Source organism: Dysidea avara, chromosome 6, assembly GCF_963678975.1.
Source record: "Dysidea avara chromosome 6, odDysAvar1.4, whole genome shotgun sequence".
NCBI classification, from domain to species: domain Eukaryota; kingdom Metazoa; phylum Porifera; class Demospongiae; order Dictyoceratida; family Dysideidae; genus Dysidea; species Dysidea avara.
Window position 1 is genome coordinate 35,403,159 of NC_089277.1, and position 21,920 is coordinate 35,425,078.

At 37.7% G+C, this 21,920-nt stretch overlaps 1 protein-coding gene across 1 annotated transcript; it reads right to left on the reverse strand.

Annotated features, from left to right (window-relative positions):
• Nucleotides 1-4,908: 4,908 nt before the first annotated feature.
• LOC136258471 (uncharacterized) lies at nucleotides 4,909-16,662 on the reverse strand. Its single transcript, XM_066051779.1, has 4 exons — nucleotides 16,563-16,662; nucleotides 10,044-10,276; nucleotides 6,242-6,716; nucleotides 4,909-5,339 (listed from the first exon to the last, which is right to left on the reverse strand). The coding sequence occupies exons 1-4, from the start codon at nucleotides 16,600-16,602 to the stop codon at nucleotides 4,996-4,998; spliced, it is 1,092 nt and encodes a 363-aa protein (XP_065907851.1). The 5' UTR covers nucleotides 16,603-16,662; the 3' UTR covers nucleotides 4,909-4,995.
• Between the last annotated feature and the right edge of the window lie 5,258 nt (nucleotides 16,663-21,920).

Sequence of the window (21,920 nt, forward strand, 5' to 3'; positions counted from 1 at the left end):
CAGCAAAATAAATCATGTGAAACTCACTCATAGCAACAGTTAATGAAATCGTAGAACATATGAATGCTGGTAAACAAACTGATGTGATCATGCTGGACTTTGCCAAAGCTTTTGACAAGGTCCCTCATGTGCGGCTCTGTCATAAGTTAAGCTATCTTGGGATTAATGGCCCCTCTCTTGATGTGGATTGAGAATTTTCTATCTGGACGGAGATATTTCTGTGGAAAGCCTCTTTAGTAGTACTGTTGGGATTTCATCTGGACCCTTTGCTTTGTGCTCTTTAAGATTAGACAGCAAATTAATTACACCTTCTTTTTGTATGGTTACTGAAGAAATATATTAGGATATATGTTATAATTTAGGGTTGGAATAGTAGATGTGTCTTCAGATGTAAATACTGATGTAAAATAGTTGTTAAGTATTTTGGCTTTATCCCTTGGGTCATTGAAAGTTTCGTCATTCTGTTTGAGAGGAGCAACTCCACAGTGGTTGGTTCTTTTGGATTTAACATATGTCCACATTCGTTTAGAAACATTATTGCTATCATCAACTAAACCCATGACATAGTTGTTGTATGCTCTACGATATTCACGTTGGCATTCTCTTTTGAGATTGTAGTATTGGGCCCAGTCATCCCTGTGGTGGCTGAGTCGAGCTCTATTATACATACGTTGTTTCCTATTAGACAATCTTTTAATTAAAAGAGTGATCCAGGGGTGGGCACCTTTACCGTTAGCTGCGTGGTTCTTAAAATAGAGAGACAGAAAATTTTAAATTCATCCCACATTTTATCCACTGAGGTGTGAATAGAAAACTCTGAAGTAAAAGTGGTACAAAAGTGTTCAGCACTGCTTTTGATTTCCCCCCAGTCTGCTTTGTTCCATTTATATACAGTCCTTAGGGGTGTTGGTTGAGAGTAAACTTTTGTAGAAGAGTGGACAAGGACTGCTTCGTGGTGACTAATACCTCGTACTGGCTTACAAACAGTTACTAATGATGGGCGGTTTGTAGCAAAGATGTCCAATGTACTATTTCTTCTTGTTGGGAAGCCAACCATTTGCGTAAAACCATACTCTTGTATGAAATCTAAAAATAGATCACACATTGCAGTTGTATATGCATTACCATTAGTGCAGTGTCTTTCCCAATTAATATTTGGAAGATTGACATCACCAGCTATCCAGATAGGAGAATTAGGGTTGGCTTTAGCAACCTTTACTAGAGTGTTGCAAAGGGTTTCCATGTATAAGTAATCATTACGTGGTGGGCGATAAAGGGAACAGATAATCAAAGGTTGGGATTCCTTTTGTTTAATACGGCAAATTACTATCTCAGCATTAGTTTGGAAATTGAGTTCTTCACTAACTAGGTTATCTTCACATCAGTGCTATAAAAACACTTCCATATCCATCATTTCTGTCTTTTCTGTACACTGTATAACCAGCTGGAAAAACTTCTGATGAGGAGATAGATGGAGTAAGCCACGATTCACAGCCAGCAATGAGATTAGGCGTGTGGTCTGAAATAAAGTTAATAAATGAGGGTTTTTTAGCAGAGATACTTTGACAATTGATTATTGCAATGCTAAGACCAGAGTTGATACTATGTTTGTGGACAGATGAGGGGTTAAAGACAGAATTTGTGCCACAGGTGTTTGGAATTGATGTTAAATCAGCAGTAACTGTAATTTTAGGATTAGAATCAACGAAATTATCAGTGCGAGGAGGCTTGTTAATTAAGGCCTCCGTCGCACTATTTCCCCATTTTTTATTCTATAAACATTCTCTTCTCTGTTCATCTCAGCCAACTGTTGTCTTAGTGCCTTGTACTTTCTTTGTTCTAAAGGGGTATAGTCTGGGGATAAATATCTTCTTGATGTAATCTTGATGCGATTCTGATCTTAGTTTAAATTTGTTCTTTAAAATTGTAACCTTCTCTTCAATAGAGCCAATAGTAATCTTAGAGATTTGTCAGGTGTTTTCTTGCCTATTCTAACTGCATTACTGATAGTTGGCTTAATCTTAAGGGTATCTTTTAGCACAGAGGTAACTTTTAGAATGTCGTCCTTTTTTCTAGCTGCACTTTCTGCTGCAGTTGATTCAGGGAGACTGTGTACAACCAAGTTCAATTCTATTTTCTCCCTTTCTTTCTGTTTGTTGAATAAGGAAGTGGTCAATGAGGCTACCGACTCTGTTGATATTGGCTGGTTGTTTGTAATACTTGACTCTTGCCTTGGTGCCCCCGTGTCCTCTGGGGATTTTGTCAGAATGTTGTCAACTGCTTTGGAATTTTTTTCAATGGCAGAATTTAACGGTTTAACCAATGTGTCATTTAGAACCCCACAAATGATTGTAATTATCATTTTGAGCAAGCTGACTCATGAGAAGAAGGCTACCAGTGTGTCTACCATCAGTGTTGGGACAGTTACTTTTTAAAGCAACTAGTTACATATTACATAATAATTACTTGCAACTGAACTATTTAGTTACAGTTACATATTAGTCCAGGGGTGGATCCAGACTTTTAAAAAGGGGGGTTCCACTCGGAATTGCAACTTCAGCCTAGCTGCAAGTGGAAAAAAAAAAAAAAAGGTCATCACCTGCTGACAATAGCTGCCCCTCACCATAGATGTCCTCACCAACTACATTTCCTTATTTTATAACTAGATACATAGCTTGCTAGTTGCTACACTGCTCCTCAAAAGGCTACTGTGACTGCTCTATTAGAGTATCTCGATTTATTATTATTATTATTATTGGTAATACTGTGCAGACCTCTATTAGATTTGACTGCTCTATTAGAGTATCTCAAGTAAGAAAGGCTCTTTCAAAAGGGGGAACCCCTAGGGACCCGCCGATTATGCTCATAATTTTACCTATTATGCTATGCTGCACTGCTCAAAATTTCACCTATTATGCTTAAATTAATGCTCAACATTTACCTATTATGCTCGATTATGCTCAATGTCCATGCCTTAGTTCATATGCTTTGCTACTAGTTTAACACTGTATAGAAAGAAAAAAATGAGTGGCTGGAACACAAATAATAAATTCTTGCTGCATGGCGTGCATGCCTGCATGTAAGAGAAAAGATCGATATACTCTAATAGAACAGTCAGTTTGATGATTGTTCTATTAGAGTTACTGACTGCTCTATTAGAGTATATCGATCTTATTTTGCAATTGTCGTTTTTCCAGCAAGAATTTACACTATCGTACAAATATTTAACCTATTATGCTGGCATTATGCTCAATGCTTTTAGGTACCTATTATGCTCAAAATTATGCCAGCATAATCGGCGGGTCCCTAGGAACCCCCCTGTATCCGCCCCTGATTACCCATAAAATAAAGTAACTAATGATATTACATATTATATTACTTTGTGTCCACAGCCTTAAGATGCCACGTGTGAAACTACCACCTTATCACATGACATGATTGCGTGGTTGGACAATGTGCAAATCTTGGTTGTAAGTAAGAAGTTGGTGAATAAGCCTCCGCATTCAGTAGGCTTCGTTGCTTCGTCGGCTAGGCGTTACTCAGTGGATTACTAAACGAGATAAGTAACTTCGTTACTTGCAGTAATAATATAATGTTAGATTCGTTATAGTAACTATATTACTTAGGTAACGCGTTACATTTGTAAGTAAAGTTACGTGAGTGTTTTTATAGCATTCGTTTACTTAGTTACCACAAAAGTAATAATCATTACGTAACGCGTTACCCCCAACCGCACTGTATACCATGGTGTAAGTTGTGTTATTACGTTAGTTTGTGTGCATGTGGGTTGTTAGTACAGTGTGTGGTATATGAACCATTGCTCACTTCAGTGTATTGCACTTTTTTTTTTTTTTAAGATACTAAGACAATGATAATATAAATAAACACTTAAACAGTGGGCAGAGAGGCAAACTCTGCCCAGTCCTGGGAGAACATATGATTCAGCAGTTGGTTCATAGTTTAGGAAAAACTACGAACCGTGTATTGCACTTATATTCACCCCTCCTCCTCAGTCATCAGAAGTTTACTGTTGATAGCTAAGCCCCTCGGCTTTGGCTCAAGTTTCATTACAGAAAACTTCCTCTGGCTTTGGAGTTAATATAAGTGAAATACACCTCGTACGTAGCCATGTTTTATATTAGTCTACATATTGGAATAATTGAACACTAACTAACTTATTACAGTGATGATATTATTAATTTTTGTAGTGCAGTCATCTATAACAAAGGAATGATTTGATAGTGACACCTCTTCTGAAAGGAGTCACTGTTCAAAATTATATGCTTTGGACTACTATACTTTGTTGTGAGAAACTTTTATACTATTTGCACACTCATTACACTATTTACAGTAACATGTGTAATGCAGTACTTTTGCTTATCAATGTATGTATATTATTATTATACATGTGCATGTTACATGTCAGGGGCGGATCCAGAGTTTGGAAAGAGGGGGGGCACCTTGCTGAAAAAAGTTGAAGAGCAAAAAAAAAAAGGTCACAACAATAATAGCTAGTTATCCTTTACCAAATATATTATATCACATGTTATGTAAAATAAAATCCTATTTATAGCTTCATAAGTAAGCTACACTGCCTCATGAACATTGTGACTGCTTTATTAGAGTAATTTACTGCTCTATTAGAGTATATCGATCTTGTATGCAATTTCTTGAAGGGGGGGAGGGGGGCATTTGCCCCAAATGCCCCATCCTGGATCCGCCATTGCATGTCTAATAATTGTAACATGAGAATTAGTGATTTGCCTGATATGTGTATGTATGCCTGAAATCTGAGGACTGCATAGAAAATACTAATGTGTGACAGCTCTATTAAACCCTGTAGTGTTTATGTAGGTGTAGACAGACAGAGATATTCTGTAGTTATTATACAATGATATTGATTGGTTATAAATAAATAAATAAATAAGTAAATAATATGTGTTGATTAATGATTATACTCCACTCATAACAATCAGTGGTTAAAACAATTGGTTATCATGGTTTTTGAATCGTAGTTTTTCCTAAACTATGAACCAACTGCTGAATCATATGTTCTCCTACAACTGTGTAATTGTTCTTGTTGACTGCATCCCTCACATGATCACTGACCCCATCACCGATGTGCTCCATTGACATCTCCAGATCAAAGTGAGGTGCTACAAAGGTTGTTACTGAGTATCGATCACTTGATGTTGGCTTTAGTACTCTGTGTACACTTGATTTGCAATACCCATTAGTGATGTAGTCAAGATAGTCATTGATCAAAATCACTACAGCTCCTTCCATTACTGGAACATCAACCCAACTATCACTGCTTGGTAGTTTGATTTGAAGTCCTTCTGCATATGCATTGAAATAATATATTATAATATGCAATCAAAACAATATTCAGGGATATCAAAGTTATAGCTTTGTAAAAAGTTTTGAAATTAGTCCAGTGGTTATATAACTGGCATGAAAATTTGTGCAAGAATTGCTTTGTGATAAAGTTTCTGTGGAATTTAGTAAGGTAGCAACACTAAAATGACTTGGGATGTCAAACTCTTTGTTTAAGGAGTGCGTGGGATGTCTAGAAACTTAGCGGTTTGTTATGTCACACATATATCTGGCTTAGTCCTATGCATTTCTTTTTTTGTCCTGGATGGACACCTTCTTTAATCATTCTACAGTAGATATGATCATCCTTTGCTTGTCAATTAAGTTGCAGAATATAACCACCTAGCACTTGTAATTTAAACACTTTTATTTCTTGGGTCCCTTTTTGTGACATGTTTTACATTGGCAGATGCTAACATTAAGTGTAGCTATAATGGGCTACATAAACAAATGATTACCAAGTTTGGTGCTTTAATCAAAAAGAATGAATCGTAATTTTTTGCTTAGCTACTTGCAGGGGCATACCGAGGGGGGTTTCCAGGGGGTTAACCCCTTTGGATTTTACACACTACTTGAAACATTAAGAAATTGAAATTTTAGGTTTCCAGAATCTGTCATGGAACAGGACACATTGTAAACAAATAATAGTTTCTCACATGATAGCAACACTTTGAGCTTATGATTTTGGTGAAAAGATCGAGATACTCTAATAGAGCAGTTAGGCAATATTAACTACTCTAATATAACAGTCACTTAGCTGTAGTGGAAACCCCTTTTCAAAATTCCTGCATACGCCCCTGACTTGACAAATAGGAAGTATACATAAACACACTGTATAATTATTATAATTATGATAGCATCTTACCAGCATCACTAGTAACCACAGAAAACATTGCAGGATCTGAGTGTTGACCGACTCCAAAGTTAGGATGAATTCTGTTCTGGTCTTGGTGATACCGAAATATACCAATCCACTCAAATTGTGAGATAATGTTATTAATAAAATAATTTGATTCCCATCCAAGTTTAGTACTAATACATCTGCTGATAGCACATGCTGTCTGGTACACTTCAGCAAAGTTGGATTCTATAGCAGCCCTGAAATTTGGGAAATCTTTTTGATGTGGCCATTTGTTAGGCTCTCTTAGGGGAAACTTGGACAAATCAACATTCCTCAGATATGACAATTCTGATCGTAAATGTGTTCCCTCTTTCACGTCTGGTATTCCTTGTGTCTGTTCACCAAACAATCCAAAGTAGCCCCAAATTCCATCACCTTTTGATGCTACCATCTTTTTGTCTTTTGAACTGCTAAGAAAGTGCTTTGATGCACTGAGTATCTGCACACAATGGAAGCACTTTAATATGTATACTATGTTTTGTAGCTATGCTAAGTTACTGTACATGTAATGTATTTCACTATGAACCAAGTCACTAATATGATTGATAGCAAAAAATCACAAAGCTACCACTATGGCAATAATAACCAGATTAATCGATCCTTCACTATGCAGAGTTTAGGGTAATGTGTTACAGATGTATTGTGTTGCATACTAATACTGATTACTTTTACAGTAATGGCTAATACAATGTGTCACATGCATGACAAATTAGCAAGTAATTTGTAATGGGTATTCTGCAAGTTACGGTTTAGTGTGCATTGCATTCAGCAGGTGATAACTTTTTGCGTAGAGACAACAGTGGAGAGAGCAAGGCATCCATGAACAATGAGTGACAGCGTATGGCGAGTACCCTTGAGGCCAAGTTTATTAGGTTAGGGTAATCCAAAGGCTGCAGCACATGTTGATGTAAGACCTTCAGTGCTGGCCACTGTAAAGCTGTAATACAGTGTAACAATAAGTTACTGCAACATTTACTGTTACGTTTTTGTATATAGCTGAAATACATTTTGAGACAAACTAGCGTCACTTGTATTGAAGATTGGGGATTGTGTTTACGTGCAGCAGGTTGGACTGACTTTTATATCTTGTAATGAATAAAACAAGCTAATAAGTAGTAGTTGTAACATGGGCATGAGCAGTGTTGGGAGTAACGCGTTACTTATGTAACACGTTACGTAATATTATTACTTTTGTGGTAACAAAGTAATATAACGAAATACGCTATGAAAACAGGTAATATAACGCAAGATACTTTACTTACAAACGTAATGCATTACCTAAGTAATATAATTACTGTAACGAGTCTAATATGACGTAGTATTATTACTAAAAGTAACGAAGTTACTGATCTCGTTAGTAATCCTCTGAGTAACGCCTAACCACAACGAAGTAACGAGGCCTACTGAATGAAGCTTATTCACTAGCTTCTTACTTATAATCAAGATTTGCACATTGTCCAACAACGCAATCATGTCACGTGATAAGGTGGTAGTTTCACACGTGACAGCTTACGGCTGTGGACCACACAAAGTAATATAATATGTAATATTATTACAGTTACTTTATTTTATGGGTAATATGTAACTGTAACTAAATAGTTCAGTTGCAAGTAATATGTAATATGTAACTAGTTACTTTTACAAAGTAACTTGCCCAACACTGGGCATGAGTGATTTGCCTGAAATATACGCACTCGCACTCGGGCACAGCCCGAGTGTGAGTGTGTATATATACAGCCCGAGTGCGAGTGCGTATATTTCAGGCAAATCACAAGTGCCCATGTTACAACTAATATATTCCACTTGGGTGATTCACCTACAAGTGTGGGGAAACTGCAGGAATGCTTTGCGAGTGTATTTATATGGAACCATGTGAATTTCGATTGTGGATAATGTCGTGAGAGCAATGACAAGGTGCTGCTGAGAGGCCCAACGTAAGTGTATTGACACAAGCATGCAGATCGCTTCGATTGTGGGTACGCAATTAAACACAGGAAACCCAAATGCGAGCTGAACAGCTAATAATGAAGCTTAAGTGCATTATAAAGTACTTACTATACTAACCATGAATAAACTAAAGCAGTGAATATGTTTACAGTGCTATAACAGCCTAGTCAATTAAGCTGCATGTCACATCATGCCAGGTGTCAAAACAGCAATATAAAGTGCACTAAAGTACTTACTTTACTAGCCATGAATAAACTAAAGTAGTGAGTAATATTGTTAACACTAATGGCCAAATCAATTTAGCGCTATGCCTAGTGTCTGGACATCGCCATGTGACTATACAATCAAAACAGCAATATAAATTAACCTGTGACCTTCTTCATTCAGTAAAACAACGAACTACATATGTGACCGGATTTGCAAAAAGGTACCTTTTTCACACACAAAATTTGACCCATTTTGTGAACTTTGAGGCTTCATAACATTTTGATCATTTCATATAATTTGCTGAAGTTTTCCATGAGTGTAGCTGCAGTATTTGGCTACATTTTCATACTAAGTGCAAGTTAATCAGTGTAAGGAGTCAGGTGTAACATCATTTTGTTTGCTAGTATGTAAAATGTGTGGAAAAGGTACCTTTTCGCAAATCTGGTCACATATCTTCTTCCCCAAGTCCATGATCTATGCTTTGGCTCACTTTACAAAATTAAAACCCACCATCGATCCTGTGAAGTGTCACTATATTAAAGCAGAGGAGATCACACAGTTTCATCAAAGAAATCAGATGATTTCTGAGAATGCTTGGAATGCATTAATGAGAATAGGAGGTAGTATATACAAGTTATATCACTCCTAGGAGGGATATAACTTGTATATACTACCTCCATTTCTCGTTAATGCATTCCTGAACACTGATAGCAGTGCTATTATACCACTTATACACCTTCTTTTCCCTTTGAAGTGAGGTGTGAAAGTGGTATATGTAATATTATAGTTACTGCCCTGATAGTAATATTATATGCAATTTGTTGCATTTCTTCTGAGAGTACATCACATTACACTGATTAAAAGTAATGTATAGTACTGTATAGTAGGGACCACAAAGGAGTAGGCGTGGCCCACAAAATAATATCACCCAAAAACCAGCCTCAATTTCCCCTGACGACGATGAGGCAGTATTGGTTAGGTAAGACTAAGCCCAAACAAGCTTTCAGATCGACCAGAAACGCTTTCAACAAGTTGCTACAGATTTTTAAAAATTATTTAATGGAATTTTCTACTGACTGAGTAACTGACTGACTGATGCTTTCAGACAAGCATAACTTGATAGTGGCTAGACTACTCCAACTTGTTTCAGTACTTTTTATCTATGTGCTATGGTCCCTACTCTAGTTGAAAATTCCTGTGTACTTGTAACTAATAAATGTATATGTTATACATTGAGTTACATTTCACAAGTAACTATATACCCTAAATCTGTCGGTATGTACATAGCATATCCATACTGTTAAACACTCAAGACATAAAATCAAGATTGGATATGCCTGTACACTTTATCAGTCCTAAACTGAAACAGTAAGATCATTTTGTCTGTTTAGTAAATGAATTGTAGTAATTGTACCTCTTGGGCATCATACTCTTTTTGAGGTCTCCACATAGCTATAAAAATTGAATCTCTTGACCCTGTACACTCAGCAGTTGCACAGCTTATGTCAGCACTGCACTGCTTTGATAGTGCAACTCGCTATCAGTTGAATCTTGATTAAAGCTTTCCACAGTTAAATAAAGTAGTTTGACATATAACAAAATGGTTTCGTACCTGTTTATCATTGATCCCATGATTAATCACTTGAAATGCTCCAAAGTTGTTAGCACCAGAGCAAATATTATTGATCACACTGGGATCATCTATTCCACACATCACTGGCCCAATATCAATTACAGGAATTTGTGGGAGAGTGGAGTTGAATTTCTTCAGTATATTCTGCATCGTAAAACTACTGCGTATCATCCTAAAGTGCATTTTGCAGTGCAAATGCTGCAGCGATTTCACTAAAAAGAAACCAAATGATTATTTGTAACAACAAATACATGCAAACTCATAATCTATGTTGCCTATAATTAGTGATAAATATAATAGGTTACATTCGTAATTCAAACATAACCACACAGTTTACTATTAAAAGTGAGACGGGGATCTAAACTATTATAGTGAGACAAGATTATATGAATGATGGTATTACAACATAGCTCTGTGGGAAAATCCCTACATTGGAATGTCATAACAATTAGTTTGTTCAATGCCAAAGTAGGGATTTACTCACAGAGCTATGCTGTAATACCATCATTCATCTCTTCTTTCATTACTCTTCTTTATCACTTGGATCCTTAAATTAATAACTTTTAATATAGCTTAGCTTTTTTTACTCCACCTATCATTCTGCAAAATTGCCATTTGTAACAAGCATGTCCAATACATTTTTGTTGAAAAACTATTAAGAATGAAATTATGTAATTATTGTGTACTGCCAAGCTGCCAAGAGCTCATAATTATGATCTCTTGGTAATGCCTATTTGGTACCACATCTCTGTTAGTAAATTTCTGGGTGTGATATGTTTAGAGCAACTCTCTGTGAGCACAATGGTGCTAAAAGAATGGAATTTGAAAAGCCTAAACCAATGTGGTGTAGCAAATACCACCATACATGTATATACCTTTTGTATTGGGTCCATGTAATAAATGGCTTAATAACCTGTGACATAGATACCTCACCAAATTTGGAAAGAGCAATAAATGGGAGCTATAGCAGAGAACAGAGGAAATTTAAGTGCATCATTTTGAAGTTGAGAATCACTTTCTTGTATGTCAAATATTGAATGGTGGATAATTTGGACTTTTGGATTTTATAAAGACAGCCATAGCTATGTGGCTGATGCAACTCAGTGGGGTGCAACTGCATAACCCCATGACAATTTCAAACGTACATACAAATTTAAGGTGATTGATAAATTGTTCGGTCCAACTGACTGGACTAATTAAGGGAATTTTCAATGCAACCACTTGACACCTATTAGCTAACCTTCATTACATTAGTATCACACATAAACAAAAGAGTCACTGTTGTGAATTAGCTCTGCAAGTTAGCTAGTTTGTGAAACTTCCACAGTGCTTCCATGTGATTAAGTCCCCATTTTTGTAGCAAACTTTTCATATGCTTACTTTTATTAGTAAAACATTTTGCTTAGCTGCTAGGGTCCTTAGCTCATGGTAGCATAGCTAAACATCTCACACAAGCTCTGTTTCAGTCCAGTGTTTGCCTATATAGTCTCTCATAGCCAGTTTGACCAGCACTTGGCTAATATCCGGGTGTCCTGCGGATGTCAGGCTAGGGATGGATTTGTTCAAACCCCTTCTAGGTATTTGTTTTAGTTTAGGTTCCTTGGCTGGTAGTAAGCGCCTCGTACAGGCTTTGCATCCAGTGTTTGCCCTCCAGTGCCTAGCTGATAAAAACAAGTTGATACTTCTAAACACCAGGTGCCCATGTAGTTAATACTATCCCATTCTAACTAAATAAGCAATAAATCAACCATAATATGCAATTTAGTTTATATATTTATGCTATTGCAATTATTAATTCAGCTTGGTAGTTAGATTTGTAAATACTGTAATTTAGAGTATTTTGTAATTCATGAATTATATTACAATGCGGTAATTGCGTTGCTATACACTGCTAAGGATACCAACCTGCAACTTTACATAGAGAGGAAGGGTCTGGTCACTCTAGCATTATGGAGTTGTAACAATGGAATAATGATGTCACATTAATGGCAGCAAGAATGGCACGTCTAACAGCCGTAGTATGCGAGATAGATTAATGAACGGCTGCTAACATAGTCGAGCTTCTTTCCATATTTATTAGGCAGCTTTACAGTACATCAATTCTAACTACAAGGCTCTTTCACTACTTTCATCTTTTGTTCTTTTACAGAACATCCTATTGGCGACTACTTATTCATGTCGCCTCTTCACAAAACACACTACAAACATTTTACAAAGCACTTCACAACCAAATTCCCATGTCTATTCCAACCAATTATCTTCCAGAAACCAGGCAAAATCATCAGCACCATCATACTCCCTACAACATAGCTTACCAAAAAACAGAACAACTCGAGACTGGAACTCGTTGCAATTCCTATTCGATCTAAATGACTTTGACTCATTTTCAGTTAACATTTCTAATTATTGTAGACATAATTTTGATATCGTTTTTTTTTCTTTCTTTCATTTCTTTCTTTCTTTTTCCTGAGCACATCAGCAGTGCTGGCTGCAGTAGCTAATAAAATCTCCGTGACAAACTCTTTCATGCTATAAAACAAATTGAAACATCACAAATATTAAATTTTAGTAATTGCCAACACGTAATCTGATTGGTGTTATCTGTTTTCGGTAACATGCTACAAATTTTGAATGCTAGAGTGACCAGATATAACTTATCTAATCCAAAACAGCCAAGCTGTAAAAAAAGTGTGCGGCCCTCAGAAAGGCTATGGTGAAAAAAGATGTGAAATCCAAGGTGGCGGCCAAGAAATGGCTGTGATGGTAGGTTAATGGTAAAAATTTTAATAACGACAATTCAGGTGAATTTTTGTGCCACTTGGTCTTGGCACAAAATTCACCTGAATTGTCATTATTAAAATTTTTACCATTAACCTACCATCACAGCCATTTCTTGGCTGCCACCTTGGATTTCACATCTTTTTTCACCATAGCCTTTCTGAAGGCCGCACACTTTTTTTACAGTTTGGCTGTTTTGGATTAGATTTCATTTCTTTTTGTATTTGTATACCCCAAAGCCAGCCTATGGCCAGCTTTGGGACTTTTTTAACCTATGCTTTTTTCTTTACCACAGGAAGAAGAAAAGATAAAGTAGATGTACTTTAAATATTTTATCAGTAAATGTACAAATTATATACATAATACATAATAATATTATTATATTGATTACAGAAATCTCCATGGTGGTTTCTTTGTAACTGAACTTTCTACAAGGTGACTTCTTCTAGCTGATCTTTCAATAGGGTGATTTGTTTGTAGCTGCACTCTCTACAAGGTAACTTCTTCTAGCTGATCTCTCTACAGGGAGATTTGTTTGTAGCTGAACTCTCTACAAGTGATTTGTTTGAAGCTGAACTCTCTAAATGATGGTTTCTTTGTAGCTGAACTCTCTACAAGTTAACTTCTTCTAGCTGATCTCTCTACAGGGTGATTTGTTTGTAGCTGAACTATCTACAAGGTAATTTCTTCTAGCTGATCTCTCTACAGGGTGATTTGTTTGTAGCTGAATTCTGTACAGGTGATTTGTTTGCAGCTGAGCTCTTTACAGAATGGTTTCTTTGTAGCAGAACTCTCTACAAGGTAACTTTTCTAGCTGATGTCTCTACAAGGTCACTAGTTTGTAGCTGAACTCTCTACATGGTGGTTTCTTTGTAACTGAACTTTCTACAAGGTGACTTCTTCTAGCTGATCTTTCTACAGGGTGATTTGTTTGTAACTGAACTCTCTACAAGGTAATTTCTTCTAGCTGATCTCTCTACAGGGAGATTTGTTTGTAGCTGAACTCTCTACAGGTGATTTGTTTGAAGCTGAACTCTCTAAATGATGGTTTCTTTGTAGCTGAACTATCTACAAGATAACTTCTTCTAGCTGATCTCTCTACATGGTGATTTGTTTGTAGCTTGAATTCTGTATAGGTGATTTGTTTGCAGCTGAGCTCTTTAAATAATGGTTTCTTTGTAGCTGAACTCTCTACAAGGTAACTTCTTCTAGCTGATGTCTTTACAGGGTCACTAGTTTGTAGCTGAATTCTCTACATGGTGGTTTCTTTGTAACTGAACTCTCTACAAGGTAATTTTTTCTAGCTGATCTTTCTACAGGGTGATTTGTTTGTAGCTGAATTCTGTACAGGTGATTTGTTTGCAGCTGAGCTCTTTAAAGAATGGTTTCTTTGTAGCTGAACTATCTACAAGGTAACTTCTTCTAACTGATGTCTCTACAAGGTGACTAGTTTGTAGCTGAGCTCTCTACATGGTGGTTTCCTTCTAACTGAACTCTCTACAAGGTGACCTCTTCTAGCTGATCTTTCTACAGTGTGATTTGTTTGAAGCTGAACTCTCTACAAGGTAACTTCTTCTAGCTGATCTCTCTACAGGGAGATTTGTTTGTAGCTGAACTCTCTACATGATGGTTTCTTTGTAGCTGAACTCTCTACAAGGTAACTTCTTCTAGCCAATCTCTCTACAGGGAGATTTGTTTGTAGCTGAACTCTCTACATGATGGTTTCTTTGTAGCTGAACTCTCTGCAAGGTAACTTCTTCTATTGATCTCTCCACAGGGCGATTTGTTTGTAGCTGAACTCTCTACATGGTGGTTTCTTTGTAGCTAAACTCTACAAGGTGATTTCTTCTAGCTGAACTATCTCTTTCCATAGTTGCATGATTATGATTATGATTATGATTAAATACGGGTAAAGGCACAGCCTGCATACCCGATCAATGCAGTAATTATACAAAAATAACTCTTGAATCAATTAAATAACTTATACAAAAATAAATCTTGAATCAATTAAATGACTATCTAATAATGATTTAAAAGTGTTAATCGAAGAACTATTTACAACATAATTAGGCAAACTATTCCAATTGTTGGTGATTCTATTGATAAAGTAATTAGATCTACATAATAGTCTTGAGCGTTCCTTAAACAATTTGAATTGATGCCCCCTGGTAATAGATCTTGAGTACGTATATATATCAGTAAAATCGGTGGTGAAATAATTGTTAAGAATTTTGAAAAGAAATATTAGATCACCTCTCAAACGTCTATAATGAACTCCCTACAAAGTAACTTCTCTCTCTACAGGGTGACTAGTGTGTAGCTGATCTCTATACAGGTTTCTTGTTTCTAGCTGATCACTTGAATTCTCTTCAGGGTGACTGCTCTATTAAGATGACTGCTCTATTAGAGTATCTCGATCTCGCACTTGCTGCACCAAGTTGGATTTCGTGTTATAACTCCGTGGCTTTAAGTCTGATTCTTCTACACCCTTGATGATTACTCCATCTGTACAACGATTTTCAAAGCATTACCCCAAGCGGTTTATCTGGTAGGCGTAGCAAGCAGTCGTTTTTTATTAGCTAATCTCGATTGCGTAATTGTTACACACTGTTGGTTTTTTCGTTGTATCTTCCTGTTTTTTAGCTCGATTTATTTCAAACCACAAAAGGTTTGAGGTTCAATAGTTAACCTATTCACCCACCGATTTTCAGCTTCTTCCCATACGCGGTTTACCCTGTAGGCGTGACAACATATTGGTGTTATTTTTCGTGAATAATCGCTCATAACTCTTTGCCTGTTTATCGTATTCCAGCCAAAGTTGGTACTGAGACGCGCCTTTATATCCCCCTTCTGTGTGCCAAATTTCAAGGCAATCGGATCTGGCGTTCGCGTTTTATAGCAGTTTTTGTAAGTGTGCGACAAGAAAAAGAAGAAAAAAAAAAAACGAAGAAACTGAGCAAATGTTTGAAGTCGCATATCTCGGGAACGCGCGAAGCGATTTCGCTCAAATTTGGAATGTGGAGTGCTGCAGTTGGAGGGCATGTCCACAGCAAAAATCGTCTTGTTTCATCAAGGAAGCACAGAGCTACGGAGGTGCGAAAATTGCGTTTTCTTTCTTCCTGTCAATATACTCACGGGTGTTACGCGCCGGCTTCTTGGGCCGCACGACACACTACCGTGTGCCTTGATGCAAATGAGCGGGCGCCGCTAGACTAATAGATACCTAGCTAAATTGTGCACAAAGTACTTCTTTATAGTGTGTCTATCACGCGAATTAATCGGTTTAGAGAAAGCCTCCTTCATTTTCACACGTTTTTTCTTCCAAAACAGTAATAAGTAATCAATCGCACGCCCTGGGACGGCTGGGGCGTGCACCTGGTTAACAAAACAAAAACAGACCACTATCCTTTCTTGTGGGGTTGGCCCACACACAAAAGACACCACTTTCCCGGCCCACACAGAAAAGAACGGAAAGTGCGGTCTGCTGTGGCTACGCGAGATTAGTGTTTGTTGAGGCCGTATCCCGGCAGTTACCCTCCTCAGTGAGTGCCTAACTGATATACTTGAGCAGATAAAAAACAGTGTGATAGTCTAGACCACTTTTATTCCCTCACTATGCATGCCAACGGTTTCCCGGCCCACGTTAAACTGATGTAGGCTATAGTTGAATCACGGGCCGGTAAAACTGAAATGTAGTGTACTGCCTATAGGTGAACTTACCTTGCAATGGATTGATCGTTCCCAGGAAGTTCACGGACATTTTCGTTCACTGAATACTTATAGTATAGCTAGCTACCGTAATGGTGCTGGTACATTGGAAAGTTTAAGTAATTATGTGAAGCCTTACAAGGTTAATTGAACAGGATGTTGGTGGTCATGGGCGAACAAACCCGAAACTAAACCGTATCATAGATATACAGACAAGTACCCGGGATTGGAATCATCCGGTTTTTCGTGTCGGATCATTGTTACCGGAAGTAGCAATATCTTCGAAATTATTACACAGAAGACTAGTTATATATATATATATTTAAAGAAGACTATATAGTTATACTCTTGTGAGTACTTCCTAAAACATCAATAATTAGTTTCCGTCCGCTATAAGTCTGGTCCCTTCGATAATGGTGGTACGCATCAGCCATGCAGCCGCATCGAGGGACACACCTACAAACCAGGCCCTACCGCTAATTAACCACCCTCTTTCGCGAGGAAGGCTTACCAACAACTAAACAAACACTCTCATATATTGACATTTTACATAAACGTATTGTGAATGGCGTATTTCACTATTCCGCCTTTTTTGAAGGGGATAACAATGATCCGGCGAACGTGTTTGTATTGAAGTTAATGGACTCACGTGAGATGATTCCAATCCCAGGTACTTGTCCGTACATCTATGACCGCTTGTAGCACTGGAAAAAAAACTAACTCCATCTTCTGGGCTAGCTACTGCTGTTGTTACTTTTTCCCCGGGCTAGATGGTCTGCCCTTGCCATCACCCCCAGCACCAGTTGGCATGTGCTGGACAACTGTTAGAGGATTAAACAAGTTGGACTGAGTAGTCCCTGTGCCCATCAAAGCGGCCCATCTCTGGAGAGACATCAGCTGATCGAAGTGAGATGGACCTGCTACCACGAATGCACACTGTCGCAGAGCGCAACAGTGAAAAAGACAGTGTGCACCTCATCCAGGCCAGAGTACGGCTATATGTAATTGAACTTCGGCGGGACAGTAGGTCAGCCAGACGTCTATAAAAAAACTACTGCCTCTTTTCCCATATCCCCAGTAGTAGTAGTAAAAACAAGGGGGGTAAAAGAAGCCTGCTCTACCTCCCTAATGCGGTCAATATTCTCGCTTCTTCTGTAGTTCGTGGCGCCGATACAGTGATGGGATACTGAATTGACAGTAACTCCGTGCGTTAGGGTGAAAGACCCTTACATTGTCGCTGCCCCCAGAATCCCCTAGCATGAATATCAGCCCTAGCTTCATCCTGTCGGTTTGCAAACCTTGGCTCAATACTTTCCCCAGGAAGTGGTTGTAGAGGAGGTTGATATAAGTATCGATATTCACGTCTAGAAGGCTTCAGTTTGTCAAAACTTCGGTTGAATTACTGGCGAACGAAGGGGTGCGCTAATGTCTCGTGATTAGTGCTAAACGGTGCGCGCCCTTGCTAGCCAACTAGTTTCACTATCCTGCTAGAGTAACTTACCTGATTATTATTATTATTACTGAGCAGTCAGCCCTGCTGGTGTGCTCAGATTTGCCCAAATACATACAATTACAATAATGATTGTAGTCCGGTTCTAAAAATGTCAGCATCTGCAACTTCAATAAGATCTACTGGTAAAGAGTTCCAATCATTAATTGTTTTTGAAAAATAACTATTTTGGTGTGCTGTGGTAGATACATGTGGTAAGATGTAGTGCAGTGGATGGTACTGTCTCGTGGATCGTGATGTTGGTAGGTAGTACCTAATATTGGATGGGCTCCAAAACTGGACGCGATTAATTACTCGAGCTACAACACTGAGGAATTTTTGAACAACTTAGGCCGGCACCAATTGTAGATTCTTTGTTTCCTGTCACCCGCCCACATGGTAATTTAGAGCCGCATGTAAATTTATTATTGCATTTGATAGTCACATGACCTAAATATTAATACTGGCAGAGAGTTCAGTTGTGTGGTTGTGTCATTGGGATGAAGACTAGGTTATTGGATAGGATGTGAGTTTCCTAGTGCATGGCATCCATTGTAGTACTAGCTAGCAGTGAATCTCTTCAACGACAAGATATAGCTAGCCATTGGTAAACTTGAGATGCACATCAACACGAGTCCCATTCTCAATTTGTTATTAATGTGTGAAACACCTGGAAAATTCATACTGATGGTACAGAGTCAGGCTAGCAAGTACAGTACTAGCTAGCTAGCACATGTCACCACAAGCATGGGAACTTGACCCAGCAGCTCTATAGCTATGTACCTAAATGCCTTTTTGGCTGCTCAGGAAACACTGCAACACTTCAAATCTAACCTTCTAGAGGTTTGAATCTAGTATCTAGTAAAATATTTCAAATTACAACTAACCTTGAATCTATAGCTCTCCTGAATTTAAGAGAAAAAGCAAATTGGAGTTAATGGACTCCCTTTACTATCCTTATGATTAAATAATAATTTTAACAACATAATAGTGGCAGCAGACCTGCAAAGTCATTTCCAATTAATACGTATAATCCGGTAAAAAAGTCCATTCATGGACACCCAGTTACAAATCACACTTACATCTAATCAACAGTTTTATTTATATCTTTAACTTGTGGTGCAACTCATCTACTTTCTAAATATCCCCAGTTTATTTAATCAAATCCTTTAAATCACAAATTATAAATCAATAAAATGAGACGTCACTGGAGCACCATAAATTTAAGTATACAGAAACTTGATTAAGTTACTTTGTTTGAGATAAGTTTATGGGAAATGTGTACCGTATACTTTTACAAACACTGTATACTTCCATACACTTAAATTCACGGTGCGATTATTACTCCAGTGACATCTCATTTTATTTGTAATTCATGATTTAAAGGATTTGATTAAATAAGCTGGGGATATATAGAAAGTAGATGAGTTGACCCTGATATCAGGGGCGTAGCCAGGATTATTTTGAAGGGGGTTCGGATTTAAAGTGGCCGGAATGTCTTAAGGGGAAGGCCTGGGTGCTTCCCCTAGACCATGTTTGAACGAAAATGATGCATACACAAAATGTGCCCTTAGGCAGTAACATTAAAAGGTGTTTGTGCATCTAACTAGCTAAAACCTACACACTGCTGTTTATGCAGCTTATAGAAACTATAAACCTATCGTAAAACTAACTTCCAGATAGCATACTTCCAATTTCCTAGCACACGGAAGCCCTTTACACTCGAATCCCTTAGTTGGCAATACTTCTTTCCAGCTATATACATTATTCTCGGCCGGTCCTCCTGTTGATGGTCAATAACTTCAGACTTGGCTTGTACTCCAATATGTTCGAGACATCACGTGACCACAACATGTAATCGAGAACCTAGCTTGAAGGAGATTTCATAAATAAACAAACAATTCATCAGGTAAATATTCATCAATAATTCACGGTTCGTGCTAACCTGACACATGTATAACACGACCACTCAAGTTTAGCAGCTGCTGCCTTAAGCATGTAATCTGTCTCAACCAACCACTGAACAGTCCTCGCCATTTCACCCGCGCAATTGATCACGTGATGCAATAGATATGATTTGCAGGGTTCAGCATTAATGTGATGTGACCCTCAAGAGTAGTACAGAGGAGCGCCAGTTGGAAAGTAGCTACCGGAGAGCTCCAGGGCTGTAAGATTTGGTGTGATTTTTAATTTTTTTAAAATCTGCTTCTGAAAGGGGGGTTCATTATTATTATTATTATTATTATTATTATAATGCTTTACAGTGTACGATACAAATAGGGATATGATTACAAAGACGGAAATTAGTTAGGAATACACTGAAGGTCTACTAGCATAGCTAGTAGCCTAAAAAGTTTAGAACTAAAAGTAGGTGTAATTACAATTAATTATATAGGGGTGTGTGCGGTGTATGCATACATTTACAGCAAGGACATGAGTAATGATATGTACAAGGGTTAGAAGAATCAAAATTTTCTAAGAAGTGATTATAAAATATTGATTTTAGTTGACGTTTGAGAGAAGCAACTGAAGATTCAATGTTTAACGGGGGAAGAGAATTCCACAAACGAGGTAGTCTACAAAAATAAAAATGTCTGTCACGGTTGTTAAATTGTCTAACATGTTGTAATTTATTGTGGGTAGAAGATCTGGTTGAACTGCAGGAGAAAATCACAAAGTCAGTAATGTTGAAATTTGCAGTAGGATTCTTGAGACTTTTAATAAAAAATAAAATATCAGCTAGTTCATATCTCATCATCAATGGAAGTACATTTAAGGTAATTAAACGAGACTTATAGTCAGAATCGTAATCATTTAGAATAAACTTTGTAGCGCGTCTTTGAACCCTTTCAAAGGAAGTAATATCTTTAGTTAACTGTGGTCTCCAGAGTTGTGAACAGTAGGTTAACTGAGAGCAAACAAGCGTCAAATATAGTTGTTTCTTAGTTGTAATGGAGTGAAAGGCACCAAATGTGCGCCTCAGGAGTCCTAACATCTTGTAGGCCTTAGTGACTATAGTATTGTGATGGTGAGTCCATGAAAGGTCACTACTGATGTAAATACCTAGATCTTTCTGAGAAGTGACAATGTTTATGGATGAGCTGTTGGGGGATTCATAGGTGAATTCATGAACCAAATACGATGAGAATAATCGGAGTAAAAATGTTTTATCATAATTAATGAAAAGGTTCCAATGTGAGCTCCAGGTAATAAATGAGCAGAGGTCTTCTTGGAGGGATTTATTGTCCTGAAGAGAGTTAATAATTTTGGTAAGCTTGGCGTCGTCTGCAAATAAGAATAACTTTGAGAAAGATATATATTGAGATATGTTCGTCCGAACCATCCGAACCCCCCCTGCCTACGCCCTTGGATATGAACCTGTTGAGTGTGATTTGTAAACTGTGGGTGTCCGTGAATCTGCTCTTTTTTCCCGGATTATACGTATTAATCGGAAATGACTTTGCAGGTTTGCTGCCACCAGACGAAGAAACTGAGGAAGCTGATACTTGGTGTGCAAAGTCCCACAGCCTTGACCTATCTGAAGACATACAAGTTGTTTGAAAATTCCTGTTGTAGCTCGAGTAATCGTGTCCAATTTTGGAGCCTGTCCAATATTAGGTGAGTTACTCTAATATCTTCAAAATTACGTGCCATAGGCCATCAAAATTTGGTACAGGCATTGGGAAAGCGCTCCTCTAAAAGGCTACAGAGAGATTCGTTTGAGATCTTTGCTTCCAGGGTTATGCGGAAGCCACGAAATGTATTTTCTCAAACTGTTATACATTTATACACAATAAGGATTGTTCTACAAAGTAAGAAATGTTTGTAAGTCAAACAGCTAGGCGCTGCACAGTGTTGGGGCAATTACATTTTAAAAGTAA